The sequence below is a fragment of the Lithobates pipiens genome, unplaced genomic scaffold (genome assembly GCF_037356315.1).
Source record: "Lithobates pipiens isolate NorthernLeopardFrog02 unplaced genomic scaffold, aLitPip1_a1.2 Scaffold_14, whole genome shotgun sequence".
In the NCBI taxonomy this organism is placed as follows: domain Eukaryota; kingdom Metazoa; phylum Chordata; class Amphibia; order Anura; family Ranidae; genus Lithobates; species Lithobates pipiens.
The window spans coordinates 3,414,282-3,427,513 of record NW_027507728.1 but is presented as its reverse complement, the minus strand read 5'-3'; the positions used below and the strand labels follow the sequence as shown (position 1 = coordinate 3,427,513).

The 13,232-nt window shown below is 45.1% G+C and overlaps 1 protein-coding gene across 2 annotated transcripts in view; it reads right to left on the bottom strand.

Annotated features, from left to right (window-relative positions):
- The window catches only part of GARNL3 (GTPase activating Rap/RanGAP domain like 3), a 372,751-nt gene that overhangs the window by 285,347 nt on the left and 74,172 nt on the right, over positions 1-13,232 (bottom strand). Inside the window, exon 2 of one of the 2 annotated variants that reach the window (XM_077479186.1) lies at positions 2,733-2,753. The exons of the other annotated variant lie outside the window; for it this stretch is intronic. Coding sequence (XP_077335312.1) covers positions 2,733-2,753 — 21 coding nt within the window. The remainder of the gene's footprint in view (positions 1-2,732; positions 2,754-13,232) is intronic. 2 annotated transcript variants of the gene reach the window in all.

Genomic DNA, 13,232 nt, shown 5'->3' with positions numbered 1-13,232 from the left:
AATATCTCCTAAACCGTGTAGGTTTAGGAGATATTTCTTGGACCTACAGGTAAGCCTTAATCTAGGCTTACCTATAGGTCAAAGTGGTTTGTAAGGGTTTACAACCACTTTAAATTCCTACCACATTTCCTACATGGAGTTTGCATGTTCTCCTTGTGCTTTCATGGATTTCCTTCCACACTCCAAAGATATGCTGGTAGGACAAACTATAACTAAAAGGGCAAACTTTTTTTTTTTTTTGGATAGAGTGAAGAAGAATTAAAATACCTGTCATTTTTTATTTTTTTGTTTGTTTTTATTTTGCTGCCTGTGCCCCCATTTGGGAGATGTATCCCCTCTATTAGTCTTGTTTGTCAATATCACTAAAAGTAAAAGAAAATCCCAAATTTTCGGTTAGCACCAGAACAGGAGTAGAGGGGAAATCTTAAATGGGAACACTAGCTCTGGTGACCCGGATGACAGCACGGGATTCCCTTAATTTGGAGGGATTTCCTCTCACTTCCTGTTTCGCATAGGGGATAGGAAGTCTCTGCCAATGAGCAAAAACAACAATCTAAAATTGCAAAAGAAAAAAAGTTTTGCTTTTAGTTGTCGTTAAAATGACTCTAGTATGTGAAGGTATGCATGTGAGTTTGGGACTTTAGATAGTAAGACCCCTTTCACACCACGCCGCCCATAGCGGCGTTTTACCGTGGGATTTGCGGCGCATTTCGGCCGCTAGTGGGGCACTTTTACCCCCCGCTAGCGGCCGAGAAAGGGTTAAAACCGCCAGTAATACGCCGCAATAGTGGTATTGCAGCGCTGCCCCATTGATTTCAGTGGGGAAGCAGCGGTGGAGGAGCGGTAAACACATCGCTCCTTCACCGCTCCAAAGAAGCTGCTGGCAGGACTTTTCACTGATGCCCTGTCAGCGCACCGCTGTAGTGTGAAAGCCCTCGGGGCTTTCACACTACAGACAATGGTGCAGCTTTTTTAGGGCGGATTGCAGGCGCTATTTATAACGCTATAGCGCCTGCAAAACACCCTTGGTGTGAAAGGGGTCTTAAGCTCCTTGAGGGCAGAGACTAATATGAATGTACAATATGTAAAGCACTGTGTAAAAGCAATAAATAAATACTTCTAATAATAACCAATCATAAATCCTCTTTAATTTTCCTGTCTGCTCTTAACATATGAACAGTGAAATCTGATTGCAATTAATTAAAACACATTGGGGTTGCTTTACTAAGACCCCTTTCACACTGAGGGCGTTATGCAGGCACTATAGCGTTAAAAATAGTGCCTGCAAAACGCCGTAAAACAGTTGTTCAATGCACTCCAGCGTGAAAGACTAAGGGCTTTCACACTGGAGTGGTGCACTGGCAGGGCATCAGAAAAAGTCCTGCCAGCAGCTTCCAGTCCTGCACCGCTGCTCCCCATTGAAATCAATGGGGCAGTGCTGCAAAGCCACCGGCAAAACGCCGGTTTAACCCCTTTTCGGCCCTTTTCGGAAGCTAGGGTTAAAACCGCCCCGCTAGCGGCCGAATAGCACCGCTAAAAATAGTGCCGTTTTACCCCTGACGCCCTAGGCGGCGCAGTGTGAAAGGGTTCTAAAAGTGAAGAGTGCAAAATCTGGTGCAGCTGTGCATAGTAGCCAATTAGCATCTAAAATTCAGCTTGTTCAATTATGCTTTGACAAAAGAACCTGAAAGCTGATTGGTTTCTATGCAGAGCTGCACCAGATTTTGCACTCTCCACTTTTAGGCTACTTTCACGCTGATGCGGGCGCTGACGCTATTTTTAGCGGCGCTATTTTGCCACTATAAGGGCGGTTTTAACCCTCGCTAGCAGCCGAAAAAGGGTTGAAACCGTTGGCAAAGCTGCCCCACTGATCTGAATAGTGAGGGGAGCTTAACAAGCGGTGTATACACTGCTCCTACAGCACTGCAAAGATGCTGCTTGCAGGAGTTTTTTTTACTGTCCTGCAAGCGCACCGCTCCAGTGTGAAAGTACTTTTTCACACTGGAGAGACAGGAGAGCCTCTTTACAGGCGCTATTTTTAGCACTGTAGAAAGTAGCCTTACTAAATCAACCCCATTGGGGGGGATTACTAAAGGCAAATAGACTGTGCACTTTGCAACTACAGTTGCACTCATTTTCTCCGGAGCTTAGTAAATATGGTAAAGCTCTGCTGATTTCCATTTATCCAATCACGTGCAAGCAAAAATTCCTTGCACCTAATTGGGTATTCCTAACAAAGTAATGCTTTACCACATTTACTAAGGATAACGAATGCAAACGCACTTGTAGAGTACAACTGCAATTGCAAAGTGCACATTCTATTTGCCTTTAGTAAATTTTCCCTGCCCCCCCCCCCCCAAATAAATCTTTGTTATATTGTGTATCCAGTACACTTAATTCCTTTTATATACACAGTATATAGATATCTACAAACATACAGTATATATACATAAGATATACATAGTTGGAATGCATTACGATAGCAGTAATAAATGGTATGTCATGGTTAGCAGCTATGTAAGCAGTATGGCAGTCACTATAATTAAACGGGTAATATTTGCCCAATCAGGTGCCAGCTTACCTGCAGAGTAAATGGCCTGAAGTGTTACATACAACATTGGTGACAGAAGCGTGCAGCGTGACTACAATAGCGAGCAGACAGACAATGCAGATGTATGAATAGAATGTATACACTCATATGTTAGACACACAAGAGATGCAGGTGACAGTACCTGGTGGGGAGGGCGGTAGCTCTGTGGGATCCACAGGAAGCAGCCAGAAGAGAGAAAGAAAGGAATTATTGTTGTCGCAGCAAAATGTAAAAACAGAAAATTCCAGTAGTGGATGCTGTAGTCAAACATAATGAAACAGATTATTTTTTACTTAATCACATAGAAAAAAATGTCAAAATATACAAAGAGGAAGCCAAGCAGAAATATCGATTATGGAAAATTTACAGAAAGATCAGAGTGCTTAGAATATATGGGATTGAGCTGTAATGGGCATTATTCTGGTATGAAAAGTTGTCTAGTAACCCCTATAATGGTGCAGGGAGCCTCTCCCCAACATGAAATGCCAGTGATGCCCCGTACACACGATCGGAAAAAAGCTCTGATGGTTTTCCCAACGGAATTCCGACGGGTCTTCGCTCAAGCTGTCTTGCATACATACGCTCGCACCAAATTCCGAGCGTCAGGAACGCGGTGACGTACGACACGTACGACGGGTCTAGAAAAAGGAAGTTCAATAGCCAGTAGCCAATAGCTTCCATCTCGTAGTTGAATCTGGGCATGCGTGAGTTTTTGCACGTCGGAATTGCATACACACGATCGGAATTTCCGATAGAAGCTTTTTCCGTCAGAAAAATTGAGAACCTGCTCTCAATCTTTTATTTATTTTATTTTTTTTATTGTTTATTTATATCAGGAAGTGGGTCCACATGGACCAGTAGGTTACATACTTTCCACATAACATACAAAGTAAATGACAAAACTGGTGATACAACATCAAGTCTCTGCTAACAGTATCATCAAGAACAATAAACACCATGTCGTGGAGTTGTGAAGTATTGCCGTCCCGTGGGCTCACTTCCTAGTTTTCTTGTAATCATCTAAGTACCTACATTTATACAACCGCCGACATGGGGGGGGGTGGAGTTATAGAGTAGGAAGGACAGATGGGGAAAGAGAGGAAAGGGGGAGTATCGAGTAGGGGGGGATTGAGGGAGAGGGGTTGCTCTCAATCTTTTGCTGGCGGAAATTCGGCCAGCAAAATTCCGATGGAGCATGCACACGGTCGCATTTTACACGACGAAAAGCTCTCATCTGTCTTTTGCTGGCCGAAATTCCGACCGTGTGTACGCGGCATTATAGAGTGCCCTCACCTAGAGATGTTGGGATGTATGAATGCTAGAGAGCTGATACATAAATATATTTGTACTCGGAGTCAATCTGTGGATAGTGAGGAAAGGAACAAAGAGCAACAAAGAACCTAGACCTGAAGTGTGCCGGGGTCACGTGGTCAGTATGCCCAAAAAGGGGGCATACCCAAGTATGAAATAATAATGAATGAAATGAAAAGAAAAAGGGAAAGGGTGGGTGGGACACGAGAGCCAGCGTCCACGAGAGGAGGAGGCAGAGGAGGGCAGGCTTTATGCAGCCTGACTCCTCCCACAAACACAGGCTAACCTGCGGTCAGCCTTACACTTGTACTCGGAGTCAATCTGTGGATAGTATGGAAAGGAACAAAGAGCAACAAAGAACCTGAAGTATGCCGGGGTCACGTGGTCAGTATGCCTAAAAGGGGGCAAAAATAACACAGTAGGATAAAAGCTTAACAACCAGATAACACAGTGAATTAATGTCTAACCTGGGGTGGCGGCAATGAAGTATGTACTCCGCTGCAGAAAGGGGAGTGCCAGAAAAGGCAGTAGAGGACCAACCCAGGGTTTGACCAATGTAACAACTAACCGAGCTGGCATAAAACCAACCCCAAGCACCACACCTTGCCGAGCTCCCATAACCAGTATAACAGTGCCGCTCCACCGAATGCTGCGTCTCGAGAACATGCAGATGTAACAGGAGAAGGCCGGGGGTGCCAACCAGTTGATAGGCTAAAGTAAGGGAGACCTTGGCCAGAAGCACCACTCCCCCGGCTTTAAGAACCACAAAAGCCAGCTATAGCACTGCCTTGAGTCCCAAGCTGGTAACCAACGCAAAAGGAGACCTAAGCCCTTGTACACACGGTCGGAGATTCTGACGGAATGTGTCCTATCGGACCGTTTTGTCGCATATGTGTGTGTTCTGCATCGGACTGTTTCCGTCGGAGTATCCGACGGACCAACTTTTCCAACTTGCGGGTAAAATTTTCCGACAAAATGCTCCGATCGGACATACTCCGATCATGTGTAGCCTACTCCGACGGACAAAGTGCCACGCATACTCAGATCAAATTCCTAGAACAAAGTTATTGGCTACTAGCCTGAACGTAGTCCCATCGTAACGAAATAACGTCATCACGTTATGTACAATCAGATTTTCCGACAACTTTGTCCGACCGCGTGTATGCAACAGTTTCGGACAAAATCCAAAGGATTTGGTTGTCAGAATGTCCGACCGTGTGTACAAGGGCTTAGAGTATGTCAGATACAACATGAAAATAAGACCCAAAAAAGGGAAGTCAGCTGAGCACTTCAGGGGGTCTACTCTACTGGAACCCTGAGGACGGCTTCAATCGAAAGTGCCGAATATAAGGAGAGCTGCTACATTATATATATATATATATATATATATATATATATATACACACACACACACACATACATATATATATATATATATATCTCCATAGGTCTGTTTGTGTTGTTTATAAGCCTATTTAGAGTTGTTACTTGAACGTGTGTTCTAGTTTATTGACTGCAAGAACCAGGGGCGTAACTATAGGGGGTGCAGCAGTCGCGACCGCAACTGGGCCCTGTGCTGCAGGGGGCCCATGCAGCCCCCTCTACATATGGCCGGCAGCAGCATAGGCAGCTAGGGGTACCAGTGCACCATGCACACGGGTGGCTGGAGGTGGAGAGTGACTAGCAGAGCTCCATGCTCGACTATCGCACTGGCTGCTCTTTAGTTGTGCATTCCCCGCATGACCTGTGTCCTCAGCTGGCTCCTCAGAGTACCCCTCTCCTGCTCCATGCATTGCCGCTCAGTCCGATGTCTGTTCTCCCCAGCCAGATGGGGCACCTAAAAAAAAAAAAAAAAAAAAAACGTCTGATGCCAGTGGTGGAACTACAGGGCTCACAAAGGTCATACCTGTGACCACGCCCTGGAGTTCCACTGCGGGACTCGGAGGGAAGGGCCCTGGCTGGGGTTCAGGGGGGCCCTTCATGGTTTCTTGCATCGGGGTCCTGAAGGTTCTAGTTACGCCACTGGCAAGAACATAGACACATTGATTCCCACTGTCCTGCTTCAAATAAAAACCTATAACAGAGGTAAGTTCAGGATATAGGGAAAAAAAAAAAAAACGCTGCCCGAAGTATAAAAAAGGAGATTTATAATATTTATAAGAATAAATATTTCATTGTGCTGTCAGAAGCACAAAAAAGCGAACACACTCCAGACAGCCAGAAAACATGACATGTATGAATAATAAATGTATATGCACAGAGCTCCAGGGCGATGCCCTCTCTCCGAAGAGAGGTCCTTGCATTGAAAAAAAAAAAACTTCCTGACCTCATTCTTCCACAACTCTCATGTGTAAGTAAAGCCTCGCAAACACGATGAGAAAAATGGACAAAAAAAATTCTGCTTTTGACGCGATCGTACGATAATCTGATCGTTAGTGCACAGCTATCGTCTGAAAATTTCTGAAGGAACAAGCACAAAAATGTGTTTTTAATATGATATCAGACCTTAGGATTTTAGTTTAATCAGTAAGTTTTCACCAGAAAATACAATACAAATACATTACAGCGCTTCCGAATATTTTTTCTGTCGTATGGGAATGTTCGTACTTTAGTAACCTATTCGCAAAGTCCTGCCAACAGCTTCTTTGGAGTGGTGAAGGAGCGGTGTGTTTACCGCTCCTCCACCGCTGCTCCCCATTGAAATCAATGGGGCAGCACTGTAATACCGCCGGCAAAAGGCACCCCCCCCATGTTGAGGGCACGCGGCCTGGTACGGCTCAGGAGGGGGGGGGGACACTCTCTCGTCCCCACCCCCTTTCCTGGCTGGCCGGGTAGCGTGCTCGGATAAGGGTCTGGTGTGGATCTGGGGGGGACCCCCACGCCGTTTTTTCGGCACAGGGGGTTCCAATTGGAATCCATACCAGACCTAAGGGCCTGGTATGCTCTCGGAGGGGGAACCCACGCCAATTTTTTTTTTAATAAATATAGCATGGAGTTCCCCCTTCAGAGCTCATTCTCTGATTGGCCACGGCAAAAGTCGCCTGGCCTGGGGCGACTTAAAGTCGTATTGTAAGTCGCCCCAGGTCGTGTCTAAGTCGTGTTCATGTCGTCTCCAAGTTGCCTCACAAAGTCGTCCTGAAGTCGTGTCGCCCCTGTGTGAACCGGCTCTAACTGGACGTCGTACGTGGAACAAACAATGTAGGTCCATAGAGGAGGACAAAAAAGGAACGCAAATTTATGGGAGTGGGGTCCTATAGCATTGAAGAGGAGGCGGGGTTAACCCACATGTAGACTGCCATGGAGTCTGTCGGGAAAGATAATGATATGCCGAGTAAATTGATACCCAACAGGTCACGCTTCAAAACTGTGCCCACTCAAGGAATGGGGACAAACTTTTACCCTTAAACATCTCCATAGGCGACGTTTAAAAAAAGGAGGTCGTGGCGATACCTCACGTATGCGTTCGCTTCTGCGCGCAAGCTCGGTGGGACAGGGCACGTTTAAACTTTTTTTTTATTTCTTTATTTTACCTTTTATTTTTTATTTTGATACTGTTCTTTTAAAAAAAAAAAAAAAAAAATTGTGTCCCTGTAATAGAAAAAAAGACATGACGGGACCTCTTAACTATGAGATCTGAGGTCAAAAAGACCCCAGATCTCATATTTACACTAAAATGTAATAAAATTAATTAATTGCCGTTTGAAAAAAAAAAGAAAATAAAAAAATGTCCCTTTAAGAGCTATGGGTGGAAGTGACGTTTTGACATCGCTTCCGCCCTGCAATGATATGAAAACGGGTGGGGGCATCTTCCCCTCACTCGTCTTCATGCCTAACAGGGAGAAGCAACCCAACTGTCTCCCAACTGAGGGTACTGGAGTGCAGTGGGAGGGGGAGGGGACCCCGTCGCTGACAAATATGATCTTGCAGTGAATCCATCACGGAGACACCTGAAAGCGAACTGCCCGCCGAAGAAGAGACTATCGGGGTTATGGCAGCTAGCTACTGCCGTAACAACAATATTCCTCTTCAAATTAGGGACATATGACGGCGGGTGGTCCGTAAGTGCAGGGCCGTCTTTAAGGCAAGGCAAAAGGGGCAGCTGCCCTGGGCCCTGTCATTGTTGTGGGGCCCAAAGCAGCTGCCTCATACTTGCCAACTATCCAGGTTTAAATTCCCTTGTCCCTTGAAGTTTTAGTCCTGTGCTGTGTCCCGATATCTCAGTGTGAAGTGCTGGTACTAATGCTGCACAGCTCTGCCCTATTGTTGTGTACAGATGACTCACCTGCAGACCCTGTGTTTACATATAAATAACCGGCATTCATATGTAAATAGCGGTGGCATTACTAAGTAAATAGATGCGGCCAGCGGCATTGATATGTAAATAAAGGTGGCATTCATATGTGTATCATGCTCCCCTGCAGTGAGGAGATGATGTGCTGTAACCTCTAGCAACCAATCAGTGAGCAGTATTACTGCACATTAATCTCTAGAAACCAATTAACAAGCAGAAATCATTTGCTGTAACCTCTAGCAACTAATCAGTGAACCGTAATATGTACTGTAACCTCTAGCAACCAGGGATTAAGCAGTAATAATATGCTGTAACCAATGACAACCAATCGCAATCGCTGCCTGATCTGATACAGTAAACTTATTTTAAGTCTAGCTTCTATTTATTGTATGTCTCAGAGAAGGTGGAGAGTGAAATTGCATGAGGGGGGGCCCAATCAATATTAAAGATGGCCCTGCGTAAGTGGTTAAGCTTTTATCAGAGTTAAGCCCCGTACACACGATCAGAAAATCGTACGAAAAATACCGCTTTCGAATCGATCATACGATAATCGGATCATTAGTATAGAGCTTTCGAGAGCCAATCATGGCAGTTTATCCAATATTATTCTATCGGACATGAACAAAATAATATTCCATACGATGCAGATTGCACAATTTTTGTTTAATCAGTACAGCGGTCGTTCGAAAATTTTTGTGACATTAGTAAAATGCATCAGATTCGATCTGCGATTATCATGCAAAAAAGAATAAAAAATGGACAGCCATTTGTCCGATAATCTTATCGTGTGTACCGGGCATTATTGCGTTTTTACAGCTGAAAAACTCCCCAGGGTTTTTTTCCAACCAGAAAAAATGCTGATAACAGCCTATGTGTGCATGGACACATAGGAGAACATGCTGGGGAGTTTACTGGCTGCAGAAAAAAACGTCTGAAGCCAAAAACAGCAGCTGTAAAAACGTCCAGTGTGCATAAGGACCAACTCTGAAAAATGAAAAAAAAAAAAAAAAAAAAAAAAACGTTACCGCAAAACTCATTCTACAGCTACAGCTTTCTACAGCTACAGCTAACGCTACTGCTGGTTTTTCTAAGGTCCAGTGTGCATGAATCCTCATAGTTCTTTTATTTATTTATTTATTTATTTTTTCTGGTTATCACCTCTCGCTGTCATCCCTGAAAGATCCAATTCATTTATAATCTTTTGTCAGTTTCTAAGGGTGCCCAGTATTCAATAGAAACCGGCCAACATTCGTGCCTGTCTGTGCGGTAGCAGGTCCGTCAGAAGCCGGCAGTCCGGGGGGTGGGGGAGAGGCAACTCTGTCAGAACATAATAGCACAGCAGGGGAGATCGCTGTACTAACATTGGATTGTTAGTACTGTGGCTCTGACCTGAGCTGTCAGTTTATTTGTGGGTTGAACATACCCACTAGCTTAGGTTTAATGCTTATCAGAAACTGGTATACAGTTCATAGTATTCAGTTGTTCTTGGGCTTTTGGTGTTTGTATCAGACATTATGCCTATGAGCAGAATTTGGCTAGCGGGCGGGGTGCTTCTAACCTCAGGCCTTACATTTCCCTATTTGCATGTTGGCTTTGTTAGAAGGTAAAGTGGTATCTGCCGTTTTTGACACAAATATATTTCTATTTAAAATGTTAGCTCTTAGGTAGAATTTGTTTTAAATTTGCATTTTTCAGTTACCGACAGATGCAATGGAATCTAATGGATTTGGTCATTTCCAGTCTGGTAAATGATGTTCAGAGTTTTGACCAGATTATCCATTTACAGACCGGACCATTTTGCTGGCTTAAGACCAGGCCACTTTTTGCTATTCGGCACTGTGTCGCTTTAACTGACAATTGCGCGGTCGTGCGACGTGGCTCCCAAACAAAATTGACGTCCTTTTTTCCCACAAATAGAGCTTTGTTTTGGTGGTATTTGATCACCCCTGCGTTTTTTATTTTTTGCGCTATAAACAAAAATAGAGCGACAATTGTGAAAAAAACACATTCTTTTTTACTTTTTGTTATAATAAATATCCCCGAAAAAAATATATAAAAAAAAACATTTTTTTCACTCAATTTAGGCCGATACGTATTCTACATATTTTTGGTAAAAAACAAAACAAAAAATAAATCGTAATAAGCGATTATTGATTGGTTTGCGCAAAAGTTATAGCGTTTACAAAATAGGGGATAGTTTTATGGCAGTTTTATTAATCTTTTTTTTTTTTTACTAGTAATGGCGGCGATCAGCGATTTTTATTGTGACTGCGACATTGTGACGGACACATCGGACATTTTTGACACATTTTTGGGACCATTGTCATTTATACAGCAATCAGTGCTATACAAAAGCACTGATTCCTGTGTAAATGACACTGGCAGTAATCGGCAGAGGCATAAGACAGTGGACAAAGGAAGCAGAACCAGAAAGGGCTAGAAGACATCAGCGAAGAAGAACCAGGGAGGTGAGAAGAACTTGCAGAGGCAGAAGACATAAGCGGAGAAGAACTGGAGAGGGGAGAAAACCCGGCAGAGGCAGAAGACGGAGGAAGCAGAAGAGCTGGAGAGGGGTGAAGAAATCGGAAAAGACGCTGGAGCTGCCTAAATAAATTACTTTAAAAACCCGCGTACTGCGTTTTATTTTTGACACTTTAGGTGAATGGGTAGGGGTACAATGCACCCATACACATAGGGTGGGGGGCCTGGATCTGGGGGCCCCCTTGTTAAAGGGGGCTTCCAGATTCCGATAAGCCCCCTGCCTACAGAGCCCGACAACCAACGGGCAGGGTTGTCGGGAAGAGTCCCTTGTCTCCATCAACATGAGGGCAATGTGCTTTTGAATGGGGGCCACAAGGCACCCACCCCCCCATGTTGAGGGCATGCAGTCTGGTAAGGTTCAGGGGGGATGCTCGCTCACCCCCACCCCCCTTCCTGACCTGCCGTGTTGTGTGCTCGGATAAGGGTCTGGTAAGGATTTTGGGGGGACCCAACGCTGCTTTTTTCGGCATGGGGTTCCCCTTCAAATCCAAGCCAGACCGAAGGGTCTGGTATGGTCTTGGAGGGGGAATCCATGCCTTTTTTTTATTTTATTTGGCGTGGAGTTTCCCCTAAAGATTCATAACAGACACAAAGTGCCTAGTATGGTCGGGATCAAAGTCAGATGCCCGTTCATTGCAGTCGGAGGGAAGTCGGACTTCAAGTCCCAGGGTAAAGTCAGATCCACATTCGTACAACTGGCGTGTCATACCAGTGTGAATCCGGCCTCAAATCTCCTCTTGTCCAGAGAGAATAAAATTCAGTTCCTCTAATCTTTCCTCATAGCTGAGCTCCTCCATGCCTCTTATCAGTTTGGTTGGCCTTCTCTGCACTTTCTCCAGTTCCCCAAATTGTGAATTGGTGCCTAAAACCAATCTACATATTCCAGATGAGGTCTTGCTAATGATTTGCACAGGTGAAAAATGATCTCTCTCTCTCTGGAGTCCATACCTCTCTTAATACAAGAAATAATTTTGCTTGCTTTGGAAACAGCAGCTTGGCATTGCATGTTATTATTAAAGGGATTGTAAAGGGATTTTTTTTATTTATTTAAAATAACAAACATGTTATACTTACCTCCACTGTGCAGCTCGTTTTGCACAGAGTGGCCCCGAACCTGCTCTTCTGGGGTCCCTCGGTGGCTGTCTCTGCTTCCTCCCGCAGATGCTTCTCACGTTCATGCGAGCTCCCTCGCATGGTGAGAAGCATCTGCGGGCGCGCTCCCGTGATATAGCCGCTCGCTGTATCACACGGCCCCGCCCTGGCGCTCCGTGTCAGTGGATGTGATTGACAGCAGCGCGAGCCAATGGCTGCGCTGCTTTCCATCCATCCACTCCAGCCAATCAGCGGCCAGGCTGAACGGTGGAAAGGACGTCGGGGGGATGAGCGCGGGACTTTCGAGGGGTGAGGTAAGTAAAACGGGGGGGCTGGGGGCGCCGGGACTGTCAGATGTTTTTTCACCTTAATGCATAGAATGCATTAAGGTGAAAAAACATTTACCTTTACAACCCCTTTAAGCTTCTGATCTACCAGAACACCTAGATGCTTCCTTCCTTATACACCAAGTATATATGATGCATACATATTCTTAGCCCCCAAGTGCATTACTTTACATTTATTAACTTTAAACCTCATCTGCCCAATGAAAGAGTGCATTGAGGTCAGCTTGTAAATTGGAGACATCCTGTAAGGACGTTATTCCACTGCATAGGTTGGTGTCATCTGCAAAGACTGAAATGGTACTTTTAATCCCAGACCCTGTATCTATCATTTATAAAGATATTAAAAAGTAAAAACTCAACCATAGTAAAAACAGTAAACGCTGAACCTTGGGGTACACCACTGATAACCTTAGACCATTCAGCATACGAGTCATCAGTGGCGGGGCGTCTATAGAGGGCGCTGGAGCACGGCTCCCTCTCTCCTGGCACGCTCTATCACCACAGATAGATTCATGCAATGTATGAATCTATGGTCGCCGCTGACACCCCCTATTCAGGTGTGCGTCCCCTTTTCGGGCACCGGGCACCTGAATTACAGTGTTTTTTTTTTTTTGGTAGCACCTGATTAGAGCCGTTGGCTCTAATAGGCGCCCCCAAAGGTGAACAGCGGGCGCAATGCTGTGCATTCGCTGTTAACTCAGCTGTGTGTTAGCAAAGCAAAGGAATTTGCTTTGCTGACACTGAACCGCTTCTCAGCCAATCAGGTGCTCAGGTCTGTTACCTGTCACCTGATTGGCAGAAACATCAAGCACTGTGATTGAACGCCTGATAGCGAGGATGGAAGAAAACATTGAGGAGCGTGTAGGACACCGCCGCTGACCCGCTGGTAAGGTACAGGTAAGTGCCGGGCATTGCACACTGGCAGCATTTGATGGGGCACACTGGCTGCATTTGATGGGGCACAGTATCGGCAAATGATGGGCACACTGGTAGCATTTGATGGGGCACAGTAGTGGCAATTGATGGGCACACTGCCAGCAATTGATAGGCACAGTGGTTG